The sequence below is a fragment of the Rhinolophus hipposideros genome (genome assembly GCF_964194185.1).
Source record: "Rhinolophus hipposideros genome assembly, chromosome: 17".
NCBI classification, from domain to species: Eukaryota; Metazoa; Chordata; class Mammalia; order Chiroptera; family Rhinolophidae; genus Rhinolophus; species Rhinolophus hipposideros.
In genome coordinates this window covers 16,981,331-17,008,434 of record NC_138063.1, presented here as the reverse complement: position 1 = coordinate 17,008,434, position 27,104 = coordinate 16,981,331, and the positions used below count along the sequence as shown (strand labels likewise).

At 36.4% G+C, this 27,104-nt stretch overlaps 1 protein-coding gene across 2 annotated transcripts in view; it reads left to right on the top strand.

The window, feature by feature from the left end:
* The window catches only part of DCC (DCC netrin 1 receptor), a 1,070,394-nt gene that overhangs the window by 968,564 nt on the left and 74,726 nt on the right, over positions 1–27,104 (top strand). For both annotated transcript variants that reach the window (XM_081078113.1, XM_081078112.1), the window contains exons 22-23: positions 12,883–12,948; positions 24,774–24,936. In XM_081078113.1, the coding sequence (XP_080934239.1) occupies positions 12,883–12,948; positions 24,774–24,936 (229 nt within the window). The remainder of the gene's footprint in view (positions 1–12,882; positions 12,949–24,773; positions 24,937–27,104) is intronic.

The following is a 27,104-nucleotide window of genomic DNA, read 5'->3' as shown; positions in this document are numbered from 1 at the left end:
TTTAATCCTCATAACAATACTGTGGAAGAGATAGTACTGTTTTCTCCATTTAGTGATGGAGAAGCTGAGCTCAGAGAGTTTAAGTGACTTGCTTGTAAACACACAGCAAGGCAGTGAAGCAAAGTAGGACAACCATGTTCCAAAGCTCCTGTTTAACCACCAAATGTATTCATCCCATATATGTTATATATACACATGCACAACACCCCCCCACACACACATATACATCTCTTTTGACATATATCTATAAAGTTTTGGTATCTAAAGTTTGTATATGGTATTTTCCCAGTGTCGGCCTTCCTTTCCCCAACTCTGTGAGTAGTTTTCATAAAAAAGGAAGAAGGGAAACAGCTCTCAATCTAGGGCGCCTTAGAGGGAAGTCACAGCATTGAGTATATATGATCCTAACAGTTCATTATCTCAGAAAACACAGGATGGTTCTAATTCTACTGTCTTAGCTCAGGATACTAATACAAAATACCAAAGGCTAGGTGGATGAAACAATAGAAATTGGTTTACTCACAGCTCTAAGGCTAGAAGTCTTACAGCAAGACCTGACAGGGTTGGTCTCCAGTGAGAGCTTCTTCCTGGACTGCAGACATTTGCCTTCTTGGTGTGTCCTCGTGGAGAAGAGAGACTAACTGAGCTCTCTCATGTCTCTTCCTTATAAGGTCATTAATCCTATTGGATCAAAGCCCTACCCTTATGACCTCATTTAACCTTAATTACTTCCGTAAAGGCCCATGTCTCGAAATACAGTCACATTGGGTGTTAGGAATTCAACATATGAATTTGGCTGGTGTATGTGGTAGGGAAGAGACAATTCAGCTCATAGCATCTACCTTTAAAAAGAAAGCAGCTCTTTCTTTCACTGATTATCTGTGTTCAGATGAGGAAGCGGAAGGTATTATTTTGCCCAAAATTACAAAAATATAGTTGTGGACCGAGTTACAACCTAAATATATTTCCCTCTGATTCTAAGAGTATATAGTCTTATTCTAAGAGTATATAGTATATAGTCACTGTAGATTGCTGCTATACTTATTCAAAATTTGGCGCTTTGTTTTTCTACAATCAGCTTAAACCTTTTAGAGCTTCTCAGAGCTTCTCACAGATGGATTTATAAAATCCACTTGTTTGGGGGTTGCAATGAAGATAGCCATAATACTAAAGCATGGCCAATTCTCAAAAGTAATCATTACATCAAACTTTACATTTTAAACCATTGTTTTTGTGTCCTTATATTCTGCATAACCCCTAAATACTGTTCTCCACTTTAAGGGGTCTAGGAGTAAAAGTTGGTAATTCTTAGCATGAGCACAAATATTGACAAGTTCGTGTGTGTGTTTCCATGCATGACCACTGTGGCATTAGAGTAGGTGCTATAACTGTGGCACTGTACCTTAAGGAGGGCAGGGATCTTCATGACGTGATCTAAAACAGCACTGAGATGAATCAGGAAGAAAAGGTTTGCTTCGAGCACTCTCAACTGTCTTTAATTTTCCATATCCTGCAGAGGGGTGGTCTAAAACAGGAGGCCTGGAAAGAGACCTAAATGCATAGGCCAGTTTATTGATCCAGATGAAGGCAGTCTGCTGAGAACTGCTCTCCCACTGGGGAGGGATTATTATGCTCCTCTGAATCATGGTAATGGCTGATACTGTCTGGCCTTCCCATCAGAGGTCACTCAGTGTGTGCTGGAGAGCAGTAGAAAGGAATCAGCTGCCTCCAATTCTAGTTCCATCCTGCCACTGTGACCTCCTGTGTGACTTTGGGCATATGACTGAACTTTTCTCAGCATCCTCACCTGTAAAATGCTGACTTTATCCCAAATGATCTTTTGGTTTCTTTGAAGATTTAAGATTATCCAGATTTACAATCGGTGTACTTTCCATCCAGAGAATACAGTCAATAATATTATAACTATGTATTGTGCCAGGTGGGTACTAGATTAATTGGGGTGATCACTGCATAAATTATATAAAGTCTAACCACTATGCTGTACACCTGAAATTAATGGATAATAATACTGAATGTCAACTGTAACTGAAAAAAAAATGTCTAAGAAAGATTTACGATAGGTATTAGAATAAAAATCCTGGGCACAGCATATTCACATAGAGTGGTGTACCCACCATATGTCACTCTTCTGTGCCCTGCACATATTCTGTCATATTTACAGATGGAGAAAAATGAAAACTCCAAGAGGTTAAAATCTGCCCAAACTCTCACAGCATGTAAGTATGTAGGCCAACACCCAGGGCAACGAACTTGAGAATCTGTGCTCAGAACTGTATAATTTCTGGAAAGGCAGTGAGTTACTGAGCTCCTACTTGGTTATTAAGAAAGTAAAACCTAAATAGCCTCACCATAATTCACCTAGTTTAAAGGTTTTGTCTTTTCTCAATAGGGGATTCAGACAAAGTACTTAGAACTACACCTGCCATTTTACACCTCAGCGGTTTTAATCTCATGAATAAACAGAATGTTAATTGTTTCCATTTTCAGGGAAATGAGGGTTTTCAAGGCAGTCTAGTCAACCTTGGAATTGAGTTAATGTAATCCAAATTTTGCAGGGTTTGGATTACAGCAGCCAGACTGCTGTTTGAAAAATTGAAACCTTAGCCCCTTTTGATGGGAACTGTTTAATTGAAAATTAAAACCTCTTTTACACTGTTATTGTGTGTAGTTTCAACTCACTTTATTATTCAAGTGCTTACTCCACCCCTTTGAAAGAGCTATTCTCACCTGTGCTTTTCTCCAGTCTGAAATTTTGCAATTTTAGAAATTATGACTGTGGTGGAAAAAAAAAACTAGCGTCAAAAAAAGTTAGTAATATGGTTTTCATAAAGTATTTGAGGTGTTTATTGTGTTTCAAGCAAGGAGTCAGGTAGCTGATTAAAATAACCTCTCAGGAGTTTTTATGTTTTAATAGGTAACTTTGAATGGAAAAAAAAAAAGCATATTCAGTACTCATAATAATTGATGTGACTCATGGTATAATTTTAACTTTCTCAGACCTGAAAGATAGACATTTTTCTTAAGGAGCCCTCAAAACGATTTCTGAAGCAAGTTCCTGTAAGAGGCACTGTGTTTGCCAAATGTCCTTCTTTACTGTACACATTAGCCAAATACCATGTTTCTAGCTTTATTCTCTGCCCGCTTCTATCAGTCCTGAACTATACTGCCTCAATTTTCATTCTGAAACACAAATGGTTCACCCTTCCTTACAGGATGAAGCCATTTCTTCGACATCAAAACCCTGGCCATCAGACCCCAACTTCCATCAGGCCTCATGACCGGTGTATCCCTCCACAAACACCACAGTCCATTAGCAAAAATCCACAAGTCATTCTGGGAAAAGTTCATTTTCACAACTCTGTGCTCTGACTGGTACCATTCCCTCGGCTTTAGCAATACTTTCTCTTCCAGGTTAAAGTCTTACCTTCCTAATTCTGCTTTATTTCCAAGAAGGCTTTCTTACCTTTCCAGCCTTGTATTCTTCTGTATGCCCTTAACATCCAACGTATTTGTTGCTATATTTTCTGTTTCTTATAGTTTGCTATTTGTATTCACAAATTCTTAGTCACACTGTAAATTCCTTAGTGGCAGAGGACTGGTCTTGTTCACAATTGCCATTCCCTTCCTTCCTGCAACTCCGGTTTCTAATTGTGAATGTATCAGATAAGTGTTGCCTGATAAGTGTTTGTTGAATTGAATTATGACCCAAACCTCTGGAGTAACAGTCACAGTGTAAACTGGAAAGATAAACTTTACCATCTAATTCAAAGTATAGATGGAAGAACCCAAAAGTAATAGCGCTCATGGCTGTGGGTACTGTATATGTTACTGATCTCAGGGAAGATGAAAAAGACGTGAAAATATTTTGCCAATAGGGAAAAAGTATCTTCAGTATTCATCTATTAAATTAAAGCTACATTGAAAAACAACAAGTTCTCTGTGATTCAAGAAATGGTGGTCACATTTGTAGATGATTGTGACCTCCAGTGCCCTTTTTTTGACCGCCACCCTTCCTGTCCTTTCTTGTTAGCAGAAAATGCATAGAATTGCATTTCACAGCTGCTTGTAATTCTGAGTGCAGCAAGGACAAAAATCAAAACCAGTGGCAGCTGATGAAATTTCAAATGTGGGTTGGGAAAAGAATTGGACTCACTTTTAACAACTTGATGATAGCTATGTACCTAGCCCTGTGCTGGAGGTGAGAAAGCACAGGAAAGAAGTGCACTTCCCTGGGTCCATTTTAAAGAAGCATGCAATATATGTTGGAGGAGTATACAAATACTCCCAGCCCAACATGAAAAATATGAAATGCTAAATCAGGTGGTGCCATCTAATATGTATTTTACAGGGTTTCAGACAGGAAATTATTGTGGAAAATTGGTAGAAAAGATTTCTTAAAACCCATTGCTGAATTTTAAATATATGAGTAGAACTTGAATCAACACAAACGACTGCAGGGGGAAGGATGACTTGAACCTTTATTTAGAGAAATCCTAGAATGGGAAAATCAAGACGGGGGAGGGGGGATCACAGAATGCATTTAGGGGACATTTTGGACCCCAGTGTGCAGAGTAGTACACTATGGTAAAGAGATAAATTGGTAATGGGACTTTTGCTACTTCTCTCTGCTCTAACACAGCAGTTCTTAGGCTTTTCTACTTTTCAACACAAGTATCTACTGTCTACACTGGCCACTGAAGGCCAGATGCTTCCCTGGACCTAGGACCCTGCAAACCTACTCTTGGCTGCTGATGCGGGTCATTTCTTGCTTGGTGTGTATGTGTGGAGGGGGTGCTGAGAGAGTAGGGCAGAGGGAGGAAAAGAAGATGTGGAATAGGAATAGGGCCTCAGTTATCTGTCGTCTTTAAAGAGTTTCCCTAGGCTTGTATGTCTACTTCTGCTATGCTTTTTACCAAGCGTCGCCTTCACTTGCCAGTGTTCTGCATAGTTACAAATTGAACTATTTCCTTTCTCTTCCAAAGTCTGTCTGGTTCTCTGTGACCTATTGAGAATGGACCAAACCCCCACCACCCCCAAGTCACACCCCTGCACCTAAATCCTCACATTCACACACCAGGATCAACTCTAACAAGTGTTCCAGCTTCTTCCAAACTCTCTCCCCATTCCTTCTTTTACTTATCAATTCACCCACTAAAGGTAAAATAATCATCATCAGAGTCAGGCAGATTCAGTCACTTAAAATGAGTAAATTTGTAAGTCTTTCTTAGCCACGGTTTACCCACCTATAAAATGGAGCTAATAATGTCTGCCTCGTGGATTCATAATTATTATTATTCTCACCCTCTTTATTGAAACAGCCTCGTCTAATTAATTTGTTCTTCACACTCAGCCAGAATAATCTTTCTAAAATACACATTTAATGAAATCACTTTTCTGCTTAAAATACCTTTAAATCTCTGTCCCCTACAACATAAATTCTGGGCTCTTTGGTAGAGCTTGTAAGGAGATTTCTTACTTTATCTATGCTTGTCTTTCCTCCTTTACATACCTCACCCTTCTCTCCTTGATAAATTGCCACTCATCCTTTAATTCTCAACTCAGATATCACCCATGAAAAGACTTTCATCTTTTTTCCTAGGCAGAAATAATCAATTGTCCTATTTTTCCATTGTGCCACCTCCTTATCTTTTTTTAACTTTTGACTACTACAATGCAGTTATTATTATTCACTTAACATTACCCGCTAATTTATGAGCCTCTGCAATAGTCATTTTATATCCCTAATGGTTAGCACTGTGGGTCCACTCAACACATATGTTGAATAGATGGATGGTACATGGATGGATACACGAATGAAGAAATTTTGTGCTCCAACGGTGTTATTATTTACACATACTAGCCGTGCAGCCAGCAGATACTCACAATCACTTGGAGAAGAAAGAGCCTTTGTTTGCTTCTGTTACTTCTCCTTGCACAGCTTGGCAACTTCACTCAAATACAAACAAATCTCAAACTGGCTTGGGAATAAGCTTGTGGGGGTGGCTCTCCTGGATTATTCAGTAACCTTTGAGAAGAGTTACTCTTTTATAATCCACAAAACTCTGCCTCATTCTATGTATTGTAGTCTAACCTTCTCTCAGGAAGATCTAGTCATCCAGGAAAGTGCCCATGTTTAGAGAAACAGGATGCTTTTTAGATTTTTATAAAGACAAGGCTGCATCAAAAAGTGACTTCTTAGACCCATATGCTGGTTATTATTCCAGGTACATGATAGGTAAAAATGCATACGATGAAATTCTTTTGAGAGGAGGAAATTCAGAGACCACCCTTAATCACTGTATCATTAATATTATTATCATCTTTATTTTTTATTTGGTTAAGAAGTTTCATTTTGAACTTATGTAAATAAACGTTACAATAACTAATAAACTTATTGGGCTTTTGATATGTGCAAGTTTATGACGTGTGATCAAGAGCAGTTGATTAAATTTTTATCAGTAACTAGATAAAGGGACACAGACTAATTGTAGTTAGTCATATAGGTAAGAATGTGTCCCTTACCTGAAATCTTTAAGGAAGCTACCTTTTTTTCCTGTGATCAAAAGATTTTGATCTGTCCAGGTCCTTTGGTGCCCTGATATTTGCCTTTTGAGTTTTTGTCTATTCTCCCTTGTAAGATGTTAAGAACAAGCAGTGATAGAGTTCATAGAAGTAACCAGTGTGCTTCTGAAGTATATACACATACATATGTATTTACATATATGTGTGTGTGTGTATACATATACATATATACACCAGAGGGTGCAAAAAAATGTATAAAGTGGACAGTTTGGTCAAGCAGTAGTTTGTCATAAACCGGAGTGTCTGGACAGTGATGGTAACCACTTTGAGCACCTCTTATAATTGCAGAAGTCGAACGTGATTGTATTCATCTTTTGTTATCGGTATATATTGAGTGTTACAATTTTAATAATTATTTTACTTTCTTAAAATGTGTATATATTTTGGCACTATGTTATGTGTGTGTACACACACACACACACACATTTTATTTTTTTCTCATCATCTGACATTTATCATCGTGTTTAGGAATCCAGATACCACTTGGTCTGGCGTAGTCCTTCTTTAACTCTGATGCTTGTGCTTGCAAAAGTAGAATGCAGTATTTATAAACTTCTTCCCTGCTTTAGAATATTGCTTAGGCAACTTTTCTTCACCTGTGAGTTGCCAAACTCTGCAAAAGACTGTACAAATGTCTCAGGAGGTCAGGACTCAGAATCAAACTGAGATGTCAACCAAAGACCAGGCATTAGGGGTTCATTTGTTTAAATCGTCCGTGTCTAGAATACCTATAATTTCCATTTGGTCCAGCAATGGCCTGATTAATACCTGGGTCCAAGCAAAATTGATAAGAGCACCTTCTTTCACTCTTCATAGGTCCCGATTTTCATAATGACTATACGATCTGTCTATTCATGTCATTCATTCATGAAATTATAATATTAGATTTTAGATGGACTTCTAAGGATTCTTAAAAATCAGTTTACTTCTCACCATCACCTACTCTATTCATATTTTATGGCATAAAGGCAGAAATTAGAACTCCAAAAAAAAAAAAAAAACTTGCCTCTCATGATCATGGATAAGATGGATAGTGGCATATATGGTTCTCTAGCATTGTGTCTGACTCAGATTAGGTCACCAAACACATTCCCATTTCCATAAAGCATTGCTGTTAGACTTGCCGTAGGTGGCAAATAAAAGGAAATGTTTGGAGGAAAAGAAGGCAAGGGAGATTTGTTGAGCATGAAGTGTCAATATATGGCAGGCATATTAGCTGCCCTTCCATAAGAAGTAGTAACATTTGACTTTCTTTCAATCAACAAACTTTCATGAAAAGGAAAGGGTGAGAAAACTCATTAGTTATCTTCTATTAATGCATGTTTGAAATGCCCTAGGTGTGGCTTATGATTTTGCGTCCTGGTTTTTAGGTGTCCGGATGCCTTTGTTCAAAAATCAGCAGTATTATCAACTGTATGATAAATTAATATCTGAGACACATTTTCCAGCCTCTGAAAAACCATGCACTTTAAATATATCTCAATATGATCTATGTATTGGACAGTAAAACTATATGCAGGTGGCATTAATGGATAGGTAATCCATTAATTAAAGTGCATAGTTATCCACTGGCATACAAGACATAAAGTCAATGCAATTTTTTTCCTTCATTCTCACCAGAATTATTTTCAGAGAACCAATTCTAACATCAAGAAGATATCTCAATGTTCTACATCCTTGGAAGGATGTATATTGAATGTGTGTTAAATGACCAACCTGTCCATTTGATTTAGATTATGGGTCATATGTTTTTCTCTTGGGATTGATTGTCGGTGCCATTCTGGGGGGCCCTTTGTTATGCCCATTCAGGAAAATGCATTAAAAAATACATTAGAAATACCACATCAAGTTTTGTCCATGTGCTCTGCAAATTAACTTTTTATTCACTCCTCCTTGAACTTATAAATGTCCACACAGAAAAAAATAAAATAAAATAAAATCAGACTCTAGACATGAAATCCCAATGGAATTAATCTTTGGTATGTGCTAAAAATTTTTTATCGTGGAAATATTCTCCATCTGCCCACGTAAGTCAAAAGTAGGGGTATAATGTAAACATTCATGTTGTATCACTTTATACACACACACACACACACACACACACACTCTACAATAAACATGTAGAAACAATATTTTATGTGGTATGTAAGTAAAACAAGAACTTGTAACTTGTATAATATTAACACATTACAAAGCATTCTAAGTCAAATTAGTCATTCATTAGCATTGAGGACACAGTATATACTTCGGTAAGCACCAAGGAATATACCAATGAACACACTTCCTGAAGGAAGTTGTCACCTCTGCCCAATTTTTCCTCAATCCAGATAGCAAGTGACAAGGAATTTATAAAGTCAATCTTTTGCCCAAGGGAGTATTTTCTTGCCAGAAAAGGATGAAAGAACTTTCCTTATGAGCCTTTAAATAAAATATAAAATGTAACTTGTTAATTGATTTTGTAGTTTATAATATTTTACAAATTCAAATCAAGGGAAGGGGCATGAAATTTTTAGTTTAGATGTACCTAACTAAAATAATTTAAAACTATATAAACTATTTTGAATAACTCTAAAAAAGCCACAATCTTCCTTTTCTGTTAGTACTCCATGGGCTCATTTTTTATTTTTTATTTTTTTTTTCTTTCTGAAACCATCATTTCATGGTTTCAAATCCTAAGGTAAAGTAAAACTATTTGTTTTAATTATCAAAACTTTCTGCAAAGAAGTGATGTTTTTAATGAAATTATCCTAGTTGATTGAGTGATACATAAATTTATTACTCTTTATTATCTTATTTCTTTTCCTCACTTCTATTTTTTCTATTTCTATTAATAAAAATATGGGTACACAGTAACACAAGAATTCTTTATGTTCTTTAGATTAAACTATTATATTTGTGTAGTACATTTTGATTACTGTGTTTATGTAAAATTATGATATTACTAGTAATTTTATAAAAAAGAAAAACTAAACTATCCATTTCCAATTTTTTTTCATTTCCAATTTTTTGAACAATGTTGAGCTTCATGTGAATTTAAAAAAACCTATATACATTGAAATCCATTACATCGAATGTTATATTTAAATTTCCATGTGTTCATTTACTTATTTGAATTTTTTTATTTTGAAAAAATGTTAGAGATTCAGTACAGCATGCGAAAACAAAACAAAAAAGGAAAATAAATTCAGGAGTTTTAGATAAATACAATTGCAGAACATATAACACTTGAAAATAATACATTATTTTTTATTTACGTGTAGTTCTTTTAGCAATCCTAGATAAATACAAAAAATTAAACCTGATAGTGATTTTATAGTAATAGATGGATTAGCTTATCCTTAAATCTTTGAAGTCATGAAAAACGATCTGCAGTTAACTAACATTAACTGTGAGTAGGTCTGTATGGGATCTGGTTACAATGAACCGTCTCCATCTGTCATGGCTGGATACATATCAGACACATCTTTTTATACTACCCCTTCCCTGAGGATCTAGGACTGTGTTTTGCATATAGTAGGCACTTAATCTTGAATGAGTTACTATCAGTTTTATGCTCCATTAATAAAATTAAACCCCTGGGATCAGACAGTTTATATCTTTGCATTAACTGACTTTCCATCTTCCAAAATCTAACTAGTCCACTATTTAACTAAATCAGTGCTTAGAAATGAACCAAGTTACCTAAGACATCCAATACTTGATCCACAGTGAAAAGCCCTTAAAAATGCTTTGAAATACCAAGCGATAACAGTGTCCTCTTTAAGTCTTCAGTGTCTCCTCATTTTATACTTTGTGGTTCTTGCATTAAAGCAAGTGAGTATCTTTTGTTTTCCCCCCTTAACTTATTATTTACCCATAAAGGATGCCTTCCTGGAATTTAAAAGACATTTTAGAGAATAGAAACATAGCACACAAAATTAATATTTGATTCTCACATCTTCAGATGAAGAGATCTTAGACTCATCAATATCTCAGAAATGAGTTTTATGTTTTTTACTGAAGTGGTGCCAGAACATTAAATTACCATAAATCCAATCTTGCTTGTTGATAACATCAAGTTTCTTTAAAGTACTCTCTGTTGGGTATGTCAAGAGTTACTTAATTTTCTTTTGTGGTATTAATTTAATTATAACCAACAAAAAGTGAACCAGTGTCAATACACCAGATTGCATGGGTAGAATGCTCAAGCTTTAAGCTGCCCTCTCTTATTTAGAAAGTATTTCCAGAGTCCTTTTATCTTACCCAAAGCTCTAACCATAAGACATCTGATTTTCTTCTACATAATGAAATTCACAATGTAATCAATAGCCTCTCTAAATCTAAGGGGTGCTATACACATAGTGATTTATGCCTAATATATAGTTGTGCTTGTGGGCTTATTTTTGCCTCTTCCTACAAACTAGCTTGGAGAGTGAGAAACTTCATTAAAAAGACATTTGTCAGGATGCTAGAGGAAAAAAAAATCCTCCACAGGCTATAGACCCAGTTTCCAGCCAATACAGGATTACTCCCCACAGGAATCATTTATTGCTTTACTGGCCTAAGTGATGGGGTTGTTAGCTTCTCTTTTGCCTGACTGCTTTGCAATCTAGTTGCTTTTAGAGATGAGAAAAGTCATCTTAATATTCATACAAAATTTCTGTCTCACTTCATTTCTTCCAACATTGATCTTACAATGTCCCATGGGCAAAGCTTATCCTCTGCTCATTGAAACTCCAAATGTCTCTGAGTCAAACAAGCAAGGTATTGGGAAAAAGGTTCAGCTTGTCCACATTTTAGTCAACCCACCAATTTTCACAATTGCTGCTTATTTCAATTTCTCCTCTCACCATCCCCCACCCTGTACCACCCCCACACACATAGGAGCTTCCATTTTAATTTCCACTTCTTTATATGCCCACAGTCATTGGCCAGCAGATTTTAAATGTACCCACTTATGCTGAAAACAGAATATGTGATTGTATTAATTTGTACATTGCTTGTTGGAAGCTTGACATCCTAACTTCAGCTCTGATTGATATCAAAATAATTTTTAAAATTGTGAATGTATAGTCTGTTAACAAGATTTAAGTCGTTTCTTCACAACTATTATATAAATCAAATTATGAAAGCTTGGGAAAGCTTTAATAAGAGGAGTCTTGGGTCTGAAAAAGAATGTCACAAGAGTAGCACTTGAAAGTCTCAAAGGAGAAGACAACTAAAAATCTACGCATGTGAAAAAACAAACGGTTATTATTCCTGACAGTCCCAATTGGCTTCCTCTATACGATCCACTGATTATAATTGCTTTCAGAAATAACTCCCTGACATGAATAAAATGGAGAATTAGCTATATTCTTGTTTATGATTCATATAGATTCAATTCCCAGATGTTTTTTTTTTCTATAAAAGATCTACCTAATGGATATTCTAGAACTCAAAATCTAATCAAATAATCTACAAATGTACCAGTAGAAATAGTGATTTCCTGTGGGGAAACACCATTATTTAAATATGGATGATAGTATAATTATTTCTGGTTAATTTCTGGTTCAATTCCGTTAAATACTACTTTTACTACTGTTGAACACATAATAGAAGGCAGTGTTTCCAATAATGTGACATTAAAGAAGCCTTTTTTATGCAGACCATATGGGTTGTAACACACCCCTCCGTTTTTACGCCATATCTAATACCTCCTTCCGAGGCGCCTATTTGGTACATAACACAAACTCAAAGACCAATTACAAGATGAGATGTGCTGATCCCTTGTACAGCAACAATGATAATTTGCCACAAAGTCATTCCAGATGGGCAACAGTATAGGAAACACCTCTTGTAGCATAAAGGAGGTAGGCACTGCTCTCTAGGAGCCGTGACCAGAGCTCCCTTTCTGTCCTGAGATGTCCCAGACAGCAACACTTAGACTAATACTGCTGGTATACCTTATGCTGACTTTTTAACAAGAATATGGGGTAGGAGGGAAGAGGAGAGAGCAGCTTTTCAGAGTAGAATTGAATTTAGCTTGTTGAATAGACCATTTTCATGACAGGTGTTTTTTCTCCCACATAGAAAACAACATCTTCTCATGGTGTTGTTAACAAGGTATGGTGCTATTAACAAGGTCTCAAGATATGGTGCTATTAACATTCTCAGGCTTTCTTTGAGATAGCCAACATAAACTTGTTCAATTGTTGGTGTACTTTAAAACATTTATTATTTCTTTCTGTTTGTTTTGTTATGTTTGTGCTTTCATATTGTATATCCACTAACATTCTGATATACTTTCCCAATGAATAGGTCGTCATGGAGATGGAGGTTATTGGCCAGTTGATACTAACTTGATTGATAGAAGCACCCTCAACGGTAAGTATGTACATTACGTTATATTGGATTAGTTATATTAATTAAATGGTTAATTCTAGAGTGTCTGAGGCAAGTTTTCAATTGAATCCAAGTGCCAAGACCCTCAGACTTAGGTAGGGTCTTGGTGGGAACAATAGAAACACAAAGTGATTACCAAACCTGTAGCATATTCCATCAGGACACAAGGCTGATAAGACATGACAAGTATACAAAACAGTCAGAAAAGCCCAGGCGTAGAGAATTTTATCAATGGCACAAGGCTGTTAAATACCTAGATTTTACAGTATTATATGCATTTTAAGTATTTCCAAAATTTTAATTTTATTAGATAGAGATGATATCTAAGACAGGGTTAACTGAAATCCACTTGGTTTCATGAATTGATGTTACTGGTATATGTTGCCTGAAGAGTATGTTTCGTCTTCAAAGTCCTCTTGCACCGTATTGCTAATTTTCCTTCACATTGTCAAGAGGAGACATTTATTTCTGCTCATGCTAAAGGAGCATTCACACACATCTGTTGGTTTTGACAAGGACCAGATGGAGGTAATACTAGAACTGCATGGAAGAAGCAGTCTGGTATTGGAGATGTCTTCTAGAATTTTATCCTGAGTTTTGCTGACAGAAACTTTGGGAAGTTGGATTAATACAACCCAAACTCCCAAGCACTGAGGCATATGTGATAACTTCCTCCTATGGTTTTTTTTTGTTGTTTGTTTGTTTGTTTGTTTTAAATGTTGCTATTGCTATTGTTTGGCATGGTTTACTAAAAACATACTTCATATGTTCAAAGTACAAATATCAACCCATGAACCCATCACCAAGGTTAAGATATAAAATATTCCACATACAATTGAAATCTCTTCTATGTCTCTGCCTCATCACGTCTCCACCGTTCCCTCCATTTCTCACTGTGATGTAACCACTCTCCCAAATAGGTTTATCATATATGTATATGTCTCCCTAAACGTTGTGATATTATTATACATGTTTATAACCTTATAGAAAGAAAGTTATTGTACTATAGGTATCCTGCTGCAGCTTGCATTTCTCTTTAACTATGTTTTTCAGGTTTATTCTTGTATTTGCAAATAGCTCTCCTTCATTTCTCTTTGCGGCTATATAGTTCACTACGTTAGGAAAATAACATGATTCTCTTAAGCAGATTTTCATGAGAAATTTGATTAATTAAAAGCTAAATATCCATTTGGGTGGTGTTCTGTTAAAAAAAAAATCCACATGAGAAGCCAAAATTGAAATTTAAAAGTTGCTTGCTGACCGTGAAATTAGAATATGGGAGTGAGTTAAGTGATTATTTCCTATCACAGGCTATGATAATCTAATACACACATTTCTAAAGAGGATATTATATCTGGGGAGTAGACTGGATGTTCTAGGGAGAGGCTAAGTGTCCCTTCGCTGCTAGGCAGTGGTGGACTCAGGTATATATTTTTACCTGTTGACTCTTCCTTTCCAGGTGCTAAACAGATCCTGCTCTTGTATTAATGCATTTTGTTTAACCAGACAAGTACAATTTTTTACATTTAAGTTTCCTAAATATATTCCAATCAAGCCTCTCCAAGGTTATTTCCAGAGTATTCTCTCCAGCTTGCTACAACCTTCACCACTTCTTATTCTCTCTTAAACAGGCCATCTTTCCTCATTTCAGTAACATTATTGTCTTTTGTAGGTATTTGAGCTTTAGATTCCTGTGATAGCTAAAGCCTGCCTCTCATAGTTCCTGGGATTGGATATACACAAGGGATACTTGGTGAGCTCAAAGTAGACATATGAGAGATGGGATGTGTTGAGAAGGAAAACAGACCAAGGGCATGCTCCCTAAAATGGGTTTAGATATGATAGTTCCTTCCCTCAAACGTAGCAAGTTTCATTCTCTTGCCTCACATGTTATCTGAAGTTCAACAATATGCCAACACACTTCATGCATTCAAGCAGTCAGTAGAAAGTGCTACAAAGCCCTCATTGTATGCAAGGGACATGCTATGAACTCTGGGCATGGGTTGAAAAATAGACCACTGCAGGAGCAATAAACAGAGAGGGAGAACTACCCAGGTGGACACAGCAGAGAAACATTCCAGGAAGATGAAAGAGAGGGAGAAAAATCCCAGAAATGGAAGAAAGGGTAAAGAAAGTTGTTGTGGATATTGTGTAGAAACATAATCGTAGTATTTTTATACCCTGAGATGGAGAGGTTCTAGGTTTGGAGTGCATGCCAGGAATTAATGTTGTCTCCTTTAGAATCATCCTGCAGAGCTGATTTCGAGATGCTATTTGTATGGGAGTTTCAAGTTGGAATTCATTCCCAGCCAAAGGCACAGGGTAGCACTTTTTGAAGAGACAGAGTGCCGAGAAACAAAAAAAGGAATCAGTCTAGATAACTGAGAAGGAACAATGATCTTCTCATAGTTTCCATCCACTACTGAGCAAGATTATGTGTGTGAATGGTGGAAAAAATGTCATCCACAGTGAATTGTGTAGTCTCTTCAACTGTGTATCCTAAAGAACTTTAGTCTTGGATAGAACTGCAAAATTTAGCACCTAAGAAATACAGGAGGCCCAGGAAAATTTGAATTATTTCTAACTGCCTATACATATGAGATAAAGGAAACTGTTTCAAGGGATTTCTATTGCAATATTGTTCAACGTACATATGCATAGAGAACTAGACATAGGTCAAATAACTGGATCGCTTTGTTTTAATTACTAAATCTGGCAATTCAAATTTTGGGTCAAGTTTGAAACTTCGGTTGTTACTATTTGAACTTGTCCTTCAAAAGAAAACAAATTCTCTGATTGGAAAGAAAACCCCAGCCCAAATTTGATGTTAACCGCTCAATCAACAAGAACTTTCCTTTTCATAGAAGTCAGACCTCAGATGAAGAGAATGATAGAATGAGAGAAATGCATGCCATTTTGTTTTTTCCATTTTATTTAATATCCCTAGTGAGAAATATAATTGGAATTAATTTGATCTGATATACATTACCTCCCAGAAGAAAGTCATGAAGATAAAATAGACAAATGGTATCCAGTGACTTTGAAGCAGTTTAAATGATTGACATTACCCTTTCTCAATTTCCTGCATCATTTAATGATGTTCTAGGTATTCCTTATTAAATGGATGCGGTGAACAAAGAACCTAAAATAATCTTAGAATCCTTACTGGAATAACAAAGTATTATAGGCTACTTGACTAAGGTGCATTGATAACCTCAGAAAGACGTGGATGATGGAGAACAAACTGAATCTGTTTCCTTTACTAATTTGCTAGCAGATAAATGATAGTAAATATGTAATTTGACTTTTAGCTTGGGCTATTCCAGGCAAATCAGCATAGGCATCTGAAAATTTTAGCTTCTAGTTAAAATTCTGCTAATGTCTTATGCCTTAAGAATGGGGTGCATTTTCCAATTAGATGGACAAATGAACCGTGACTGATACAACTCCAACCCCACCCCACCTTTACAAAGTAGGCTGCATCAAGAACCTTTTAAAATCTGAGTTTTTGAACCTCATATACAATGAAAATTTCATGTATTTCCTCTTTGAGTGACAGAATTATAGAGGTTTCCTATCTTTCCCTACACTTGCTGGATTCATCCTTCAAAGCATTGTAAAAGAATAATGGCTTATTGTCATGATACTCAAGCCAGCTGCAATAAATTAGACCTCACTAATCATTTACTTTTTCCTACAGCACGTCATTCTTTTTAAAATGCATTCTTGGAATTCAAATAAAGAAAAACAAAGATATAATTCATGTTTACTCTTGTAGTTGGAAATCCTTAATTAAATTGGGGAAACTGAAGAGGTTTCCTAAGTTATTTTATGATGACAGGTAGAATCAAAGCTAATATGTAGTGATATGGTCGTATTTTACTTTTATGAGCCATTCAGTTTGGGATTGAAGTGCCCATTCTTTTTCTTTTCAGTTTTTTTTCTTTTAATTAAATTTGTTGGGGTGACATTGTTTCATAAAATTAGGTTTCAAGTGTACAATTCTATAATACGTGGTCTATATATCTCATTGTATTATAGTGTCCATTCTCACAGCAGAAAAATCTTAACTTTTGAAAGTGTGATTTTGTAGTTTATATTTGTATGAGTGACAAGAATAGTGAAAATTATTTCAATTCCTTCATGCTTTCCCCCTGGGGAAGATAAATCACCAATTTCTTTTTGTTGGTTGTTCTTCCTATAATTTTAAAATTAGTAATTTTGGTTGAAAGGTCTACAAACCCTACAAAATGTTGTTATATTGACCTCTACCTTTGAAAACTAAATTAAGGTGAGCAGTGATACTTTGGTGAAGCATTACTGAAAAACCAATCTTATTAATTAATTTTTGAATATTCAGAGTCATAATTTCCACTCCGTGTTTAGGAGAAAAAACCATGATTTGCCCTCTGGTTTTGAAAAACTAATCTAAATAATGTTTACGTAAAAGCTCTTTCCATATTTGCATGAAATGATGGGCAAAGATTGGTAAGCTATTGTAAGACACTCAATAGACACCTTCATGCCAAAGGAAAGATCCAGAAGTAAAATTTTACGGTTGTTTTCACAAAGGAAAGATAATTGGAGTGGTCCAGGGTGTCAAGTTCTAGTCTAAAAGAGGCTCTGCCCACCTACAACCCAACCAATATATATCCCAAATTATTTTAAAGATCCCAGACTAATCCCAAACCTAGGTTCCAGAACTGACTTTGCCAGAGGTTAAGACTGTGGGAATTGAGTCACTTAAACTCTGGATTTCAATTTTTCATCTGAATATAGAAAGTGTTAAACTAGATCAGAGTTTCTCAACTCAGAACTATTGCCCCTGGGGGCTGGATCATTTTTTGTTGTGGGACCTGGCCTGTGCATTTGCATTCTAGGATGTTCAGCAGCATCCCTGACCTTTACCCATGAGATGCCAGTAGTATTTCCCTCCTTCCATGTTGTAACAACCAAAAATATCTCTAGACATTGCCAAATTTCCCATGGTGGACAAAATATCCCCAGTTGAAAACCACAGACCTAGATTCCCTTTCCTCAAAAATTGTTCCAGGGTACATGTGTCCTCTGTGAAGCCAAGAGAAAGAAGTGCTCCAGTATCAAATAAGATTTGGGAAACTTGTTTGGCCACTCGATTCTCTTTTTGCTAGTCCTCCCCTTCTACCTCAACAGTAGAGGTCTTATTCTTAAGAGAGCTTCTCTGCTCATTCTATGAGTGTACTCTATATTTTGGTGATCTGTATTTTGGAGTACCCAGGGCTTCAAATTCCATGTATGTGACAACTGCCAATTTACATCTCTAATGCAGACCTTCTAGTTGCCTCTCTATAATTTATCACAAGGTCTCAATCCTAACATAGAAGATTGAACATTTGTTCTTCCCTCACTGAACCTTCCTTTTCACCCTTTCCCTCATGTCAGATATAAGGATGGTTGCTTAAGACTAAACTTGACTCTTCCTTTCTTTCCCCCCCCATATGCAACCCATTTTGTTCATTTACATTCAAACTGTATCATGCAACTGTAGTGATCCACGGTCTCAAGTTCTGAATTTGATTGCCATTGCCACCATTTTAGTTCAAGCTCTCATCATCTCTCACGTGGAAAACTTCAGTATCCTCTTAGCTGGTGTCTCTGCTTTGGCCACCAACCCTTCTCTATCCAGCAGGAAGAGATGTCTTCTTAATACAAGTCAAGTCTGTCAGTTCCTTGCTGAAAACCCTTAAGTGGTCTGTGGTTGTACTTAGGGTAACTAAATGTGATCTACAAGGCTCTGTATGAACTGGGTCCTGTTTTTCTTTCCAGCCTCATTTTGTGCTATTTCCTTTTTTCTCCCAAAGTTCCAGACACGTGACCTGCTCTTAGTTCCCTTGTGAAGAATCAGGAACTAACTCCTGGCAATCAATACTCCATGTTCAGCCTAAATGTTACTTCTATGAAGCCTTTTATGACCTCTCTCTTCTTCCAATGACCATTTTGTCCTGATATTACCTCTTTCTACATAAACTTTACTTTTGTTTTAAGCACCAATTGCAGTTGTAATTTTACATTTATTTGCTTCATGATTTGTTCACGATAAGTCTTTTCCAGGCAGTTGTAAGCTCCATGATGTCAATAATCATGCCTCTTTGGGGGTGGGAGGAGAGTGGGTGGGTGCAATCAAAATATTCTAATATGAAAATTGTTTTCAGACCACACAATATGCAAGAAGGCAATGACATGCAAATTATTACAAAACAATATAAGCATGACCCTATAAATACTTATGCATGGTTCTATACCCTGCCTATTGTTCCCTCTCCACCTTTCAAGAAAAGTAATTCAGAAATGGAGTTTTCATACCTTGTTGCTAACAGCTATGCATTGATCCCAGGTGAGAAGTAACCTGACTTTTCTATTCATGTCACAATTACCCAGATGTGATACATGTTTTAGGAAGGGAAAAGACAGGTCAGCTAACATATAACTTTTTTTTTCCTTCCCTGGCCCAACTTGTTAGGCAGCCTCTGGATATATCAAAGCTATGTATGTTTCATATCTCATGTAGTTTCTTTTTGCCTGCTTGAATCCTTTCATGGCTTCCCCTCCAGGTTTATTGAGATATAATTGACATATAACGTTGTGTAAGTTTAAGGTGGACAGTATGTTGATTTGATACACTTACATATTGCAAAATGATCACCACCATAGTGTTACCTAGCATTTCCATCACATCACATAATTACCATTTCTTTTTTGTGCTAAGAACATTTAACTATCTTAGCAACTATCAAGTATATCATACACTATCATTAACTATAATCTCCATGCTGTACATTGTATCCCCAGAATTTAATCATCTTATAACACAAGGTTTGTACTTTTTGACCAATATCTCCCCTTACCCCCCAACCGCCAGCCTCTGGTAACTACCATTTTAGTCCCTATTTCAATGACATCAGCTTTTTAAGATTCCACATATAAGTGATTTATACAGTATTTGTCTTTCTCTGTCTCGCTTACTTCACTTAGCGAAATGTCCTCAAGGTCCATCCATGTTTGATCACATCATTACACCCAAGGCACCTAACTGGATCTTCAATACATATTTATGGAAGAATGGGATACGTGCTGTAACATTCCAGCCCCATCTCTCCTGGCAATTCACAGTGCACATTGGCATGTTCAAAATTCGGAGATTTGAGGAAAGAAATATGTTTTCTAACATAAGTAACTGAGGAAAGTTTTCCCCCATAATGCTGATTAATATTTTATTTTAGGGAACATTGGGCTCCATTAGATGTGAGATCTCATCCAGCTGATTGACAACACGACACCTTATTTCAGGGGGAAATGCTTAGAAATATTCAATGTCATATATGAATTTCTGTTCAAATTCAAAGACATGTAAAATTATTAAGACATAGTTGAGCTGACGATGTTCTAATAACAAAACTGTTATCAGGGAGGACTGTAATTGTAGGAGAGAAGTTCAGTCCTGAGCTGGAAACTTTTATTTAATCTGTTTCTCTCCTCAGAATTGCACTTGTCAACCTAAGGTTCTCATTATTTACTTGCCTGTTGACATTGTGTAGCTGTTAGGGCCCAGCCATTGTGGCCATGGGACCAGGTCCTCAAAAGTAGGAGCTAGGACTCCTGGATTCAATACCTGACTTTGTTTTCTATAAGAGAATTAAGCGCTCAGAGAACTGGTCTATCAATAAGCTTACTGCAGGGGTTTTGTGTGCAAATATGATAAGAAACATGAAACATTTTTGAAAGTCTATAAAGTATTATAAAAATGAAAGACAATATTTCACTAAACTTATTTTCCTAATCATTGCCAAGTCTTTAAAACCCATCAGATTATGAAACATATGTTTGCTTTTGTTAAATTTAATAGCGAAATAAGTCAGACAGAAAAAGTCGAGAACCATATGATTTCACTGATATGTGGGATATAAAACTGCAAGCAACAAAGGAACAAGACAAACAAAGAAACAAAAACTCATAGATATAGATAGTAGTTTAGTGGTTACCAGAGGGTAAGGCAGAGAGGGTAAGATGAGGGTAAATGGGATCAAATACATGGAGATAGAAGGAGAACTGACTCTGGGTGGTGAATACACAATGTGATATATAGGTGATGTATTACAGAATTGTGCACTTGAAACCTATGTAACTTTACTAACTATTGTCACCCCAGTCAACTTTAGTTCTAAAAAATTTAATAGAAAAATCATGAAATCTTTTAGGATGATCAAACATCATGAAAATAAAAATGGATGGAGTGCTCATGGGATTTGAAAAAGAATCAATTCCCTTCTCACTGATGTCAGTGAATCATCTAGGTCTTGCTGACTCAGATACTGGATACCTGCACTATTATGCAAACACTAGGAACAAATGTATGAGGATACTATATTTTTCTTTAACTTGGAAAAATCATGTGGAATGAAATAAACTGAGCTACTTCACGTCTGTTGAGCGCCAATTGCAGGGCCTGAGGTCTTTGTGCTGCATCCATTATCTCATGAAATAAACACAGTGTCCTGAAGGATATTTGTAAGCCTTTGAATTACACCATGCAGCAAGCATCCCCTCAGAAGCCTGAAAGGTGGTAAATGTCATTTTGCCCCTTTTGGAGTCAGGCTGTCTCCCAGAATCCTTGACTGTACTAGTCTAGATTTGTGAGTTCTATAACTCCCCCCTAATTTGCAGCAGCCTTTTGAGGTGTATTAAATGTACAGTCAATCTTCATTATTGACAGATCCCGTATCTGTGAATTCACTGACTTGCTAAAATTTCTTCTGAACCCCCAAAATCAATACTTGCGATGCTTTTGTGGTCATTCGTGGACATGTGTGGAACAAAGTTTGAGTAGCCCAGTGCTCACAAACTCAGTTGAGACGAAACAAGGAGACACTCTGCCTTGTTGTTTCAGCTTTCATACCTACTGTAAACAGTGTCCTTTTCATGATATATTTAGTGCCAATTTTTCTCATTTTTGTATTTTTTGTTGATGATTTCTATATAAAGTGGCCCCTGCATGTGATATTGAATGTTCTTATGCTGTTGAATGTTCGAGTGCTCTTATGCTCAAAAGGCTGTGATGTACCTTTCAGAGAAAATGTGTGGGTTAATTAAACATCACTCAGGCATGATGAGTGGAGTTCTAGTGTTGTCAGCTGTCAATTCAATTTGATGAATCAATAATATTTTAAATAAGCTATCTTTAAACAGAAACACACGTAACACGTGGTCATACGTTATGGATTAGCTGATAAAATTTTGTCACCACAGGCTCACAGGAACCTAACCCTGTATTTCCTCTAGAAGTAACACTTAGTATTCTCTAATTCAGTGTTTCTGGCAACGTCATAGACTACAACTTGTGCAAAGAAAAAGGATCAACTACAACTAGAGACACCGTTGCACTTGGCTGTCTTAACTGCCAATTCGATGTCAGATATTCTGATTTTTCAGCTTTTGAATTGAGATTGGGAAATTAATGAAAGACCTTGAAAGCCGACTTTTGAACTGATGGGGACATTTATGAGGAAGTCATAAAGGATTGGAATGGGAGATTTGTAAGGAGAGTTCGCGTGAACCCTTACTCTATGAGGGGAATGACATCAATGTGATCCCACTAATGCTCAGCGTCATTATTTTTTGACTTGAAAAATGATGTCTTCTTGGGTGCAAAGAAAGAAAGAAGAGTAGAAATTTGAAAAATTCTAGTTTACAAGGTTTTAAAAAATGTTCATAAAGTGTACTGCTGTGTATGACTGAAACTGAATTTGTTGGAAACGGTGAACTCTTAAATTCAAGTCATGCTAATAAAAATCCATGGTAATAAAGATCCCCTACTGTCTCCATTGTAAGCTCTCACATAAAAGGTTAATTCATTCCAATGAATTAGTTTATTAAGCACAGAAAGGACCAATTGAGAAACTACTGTAAAATGACTTTTTAAATTGTAAGTAAAACTATGATACAGAAAGTTCTGACCTTTCATTACTTGCCCCATTTCTTTGTAGTAAACGTAAAATTACTTCCAGGAAACCTATTTCTTTCATTTATAACCAGAATCTTTTAACATAGAATGCTATTAAAGACTTTTGATGAGTTCCCCCTACCCAAGATTCAAGTTGTATCAGAAATACTTACTATTTTTCCAATAATAACAAAACAGCAATAGATTAAGTTTAGCTGGCAATCTTTTCAAAAAAGCGATGATTCTTCCATAACTTGTCAAAAGAGAGTGTTTTGATTTTGAGGAGAGTAAATGCGTAGTTATATTCATTTTTGAGAAGTTAATTTTTCTTTCACCTTGAGTATTATTTCTAAAAATGTTGTAGTTTGAAAGTCCATGCCAGAAGTATCTCAAATTGTATAGAGGTAATTAATATACGCAATATTTTATTTAATGTTTCAATAGTGTAATGATATTATAGGCATTTAGTCTGTATCAGGCACTGAGATGGTTGCTTTGTATGTATTTTCTCTAATTAAGACAGTAATTGTATTAAATAAATATTATTTTCATCTTACAAATAAAAACACTGCGTGCAAAGGCCTAAATGTTTTGCTTCGAGGGGTATAGAAAGCTATTATAGGTTGTCAAAGAGACACATTCACACTTAGGTCTATGAAAATATACAAGCTCATTGCTTTCTGCTACATTCTAAATTGATTTATAAATAAAATTATAAGCTAATATTTACTTTTTAAAAATGTGTACCTTGAAATGACAAACGTTACATGGAACAGAGTATTTCTAACTGATCACTGACTGAGGGTTTGAAGAAAACAATTTAAAGAGTCATTAGCCATTCTTATTTACATAAGCAAATTATAGAAAATGTCTTATTCTATTTTTGCCTAAATATTGTCTACCATAAAGTACTGCTGTAACACAGAAAAATATTCATCAGGACTTTATGACACTCTTTCTAATGTAGTGGCTACTTTTAAGTGGGATCCATACACCTTCGATAGGTTGAAAATTAAATGTGGTTTATAGGTAGCTTCTTAAAGAGAATGGAAGTAAATTGTGAGTGATGGGTGTCAAATAGTTCATCCTTCACAACATCAAAAAATAGCATTTTCTCATAAACCTCTGCCTTCTCTGATTCTTGTCACTTTGGAATTCTTATAGTACAAAGCGGCATCCTTCTTTCCCTCTCCACTTTCTAGCCAATATGATAGCTCCTTTTAAAAATTTAGATATAATTCACATAACATAAATTCACCCTTTCAAAGTCTACAGTTCTGTGGTTTTCAGTATATTCACAGGTTGCGCCACCATCACCACCATCTAATTCCACAACATTTTCATCACCCCAAAGGGAAACCCTGTACTCGTTAACAGTCTTTCCCCATTCAATTCTCCCCCCATCTACTGATAAACATTAACCTGCTTTTGTTGTGTTTGGCTTCTTTCACTCAGCATAATGTTTTCAGGGTCCATGCATGTTGTACTATGTGTCAGTACTTCATTCCTTTCTATGGCTGGAGAGTATTCCACTGTATGGATACACCACATTTGTTTATCCATTCGTCAGTTGATGGATATTTGGGTTTCAACTGTTGCCTATTCTGAATAATGTTGCTAAGAAAGTTCCTGGATAAGTTTTTGTGTGGGCATAGGTTTCATTGATCTTGCGTAGGTGATTTAGATCTTTCCTCTCATTCTTCATTGCTTTCTTCTCAGCTTGAGCAGTACCCAGTACAATAGGAACTCTTCTCATCCTTAGCAGAGCTTGATAAACATTGGGTTGCCGTATCTCCCTAAACCTGATCTCCCTTTGCCTGTCTTTTCCCAGAGCCACCCATTGGCCAGATGTACCCCCCACACGGCAGTGTCACTCCTCAGAAGAACAGCAACCTGCTTGTGATCATTGTGGTCACCGTTGGCGTCATTACAGTGCTGGTGGTGGTGGCCGTGGCCGTGATTTGCACCCGGCGCTCTTCAGCCCAGCAGAGAAAGTAGGTAACAGCTGATTCCCAAAAGGAGGAAGTCCTTGCTTGACCCAATTACCATCTTTTTGAGTTATATTTTTCATGGCTGTCTTCCTGTGCTCTTTCATAATTCACCACATGTTCCTTATCTCCTGACCTGGGTAAAGCTTGCCTTTTGTCCATTCCAGACCCATAACTTAAGTGAGTAAGGTCTTGACTTGCAGACTTAATAGTAGCATCCTGGAGACCCATTTTGCATTTCTGTTTGATTTTACTTCTTGAGACTAGATTCTTCCTTTCAAGTGAGGGCAGGTGTTCCTTGAGGAACATTTAAAGAATGGCCTACTTACGGCTCTCTCTGTAATTACATGTGAAAGTTTGAAGATGTGTATTCCTCTGAAAGTGTTTATTTATCACATTGGCAAGAAGGCCTGCAGGCATTTCATCAGTGCTTGTTGCATGAATGACTACATACAGAATACCTAACTCAATAGAGTCACAATACTAGAGAGTGTTTACTTTGGAGGCGGTAATTAGAGAGGAAGACAGATCCAGAAATTCAAAATGGTTCATATTTTCTGGCAATGGTTGCTTCTCAGAAATTAAGAAAAAATAAGGGGTTTAAAAATATTTTCATCTTATGCGGGCCTAGGTTCTACCACAAGCAGAAAATGACACATCAAAGCACAAAGTCTAGAATGGTAAGGTGGTTTTAATTCAGCTTCTCCCCTCCCAGCAATACCCCATAACCAGCACATTAACTTCGTGTCAGCTAGTTGTAGGAATTAGCAATAACCTCCTGGTTATTGTCTGCCTTCTTGCCTCTCTAATACTTTCCAAATCCAGCCTGATGTGTCTCTTTCAGTTCTCTCTCACTGGATTGGCTATTATAGGCTCTTCTATTGTTATTGTTGTTTTTTCTGGCATGGTGCCCATTCTGCAGGCCTGAGGTCTGGACCCATAGGTGGTTTGACAACTATACACTGCATACATTGCTAGAGAAAGATTCTCTAGCACATAATTTCCCTCTTTTCTTGCCAAAACCACAGCCTTTCTCTCTTTTTAAAAATCATGTGACTCTATTTGTTGATCTATAGAGACTCTTCCAGATTTTTGAAGTGGGGTGTTTAGAAACAGGATACAGGAATATGTGTATATACTGAAGAAAGTGACGGGAGTAGATGCAGTCTTTGCATTTAATTTATATATATGCAGGGCAAATTTGCATCCAGCTGCATTCATGAGATTGGACTAACTTGAAACTGGTAATAGCTGGTGTGCTGGTCCATTGTGCCCAAAAAAGAAACTTAACAGAATCAGTCCGTGGGTAAACAGTCTGGGAATTTACCATCCACAGAGCTTCCAGAGTGTGGGGCATGTAGTAAGACTCTGTTACTAAATTAACTGCAATTGAGTAAAACTTTGAACAATCGTTATCGATGCATTCACTAAACTAAATTTAACTGACTAACCCATCTGTAATGTAGTGTTTCGTTTTGATTTTTTCTTTTTTTTCTTTTTTGTCGTTGTGAGAATGTTTCAGAGATATATTGACCCGATGAACTGGAATCCTGGACATGTTTTGTTTCTCCAGAGAAAATGCAAGTCTTCTCATTGTGCAAAAGTGGGATTTGATGCTATTTTGAGAAATTCTCAGATTGTCTTAAATCTCACCCTAAGCACTTTGGTCAAAGCTTAAAGATTTTAGTTTGCAAGAGTAGAAGCTGAGCCCTGAGTATGCCTTAAGTTTAAAATTAGGGAATAAATGAAAGGGTAAATCATACCATTAATAACTGAAAACCCAATGAAAGTGAATTTAGAGATCTTGTGCTGCTGCCACCTTGGTTTCCCTCCTGTCACTCCTGAAGTCTCTTAATATTTACTTGGCGTATTTTCGCAATTTTGCTTCATATATCTTTCTTCAGTAACAGACTCATTGGCATTCATCTCTGTCTCTTTGTAGGCATTAACAGGTAAAAAGAGAAATGGAAAATTTTCTCCTTTAAGATATTTCTGAGTTTTAATTTAGTTTCTCTTGATTTCATTGAGGACCTCTCCCCTGCATAGTACCACCATTGAGCCTTTTAGAACAAATTAAGTAATGCAGATGAAAGCAAAATCAATTCCAATTTGAAACAATTAATGTCCCTTACAGGGCTCTCAGAAAAATGGGAGTTTAGTGTAATTAATAAGAT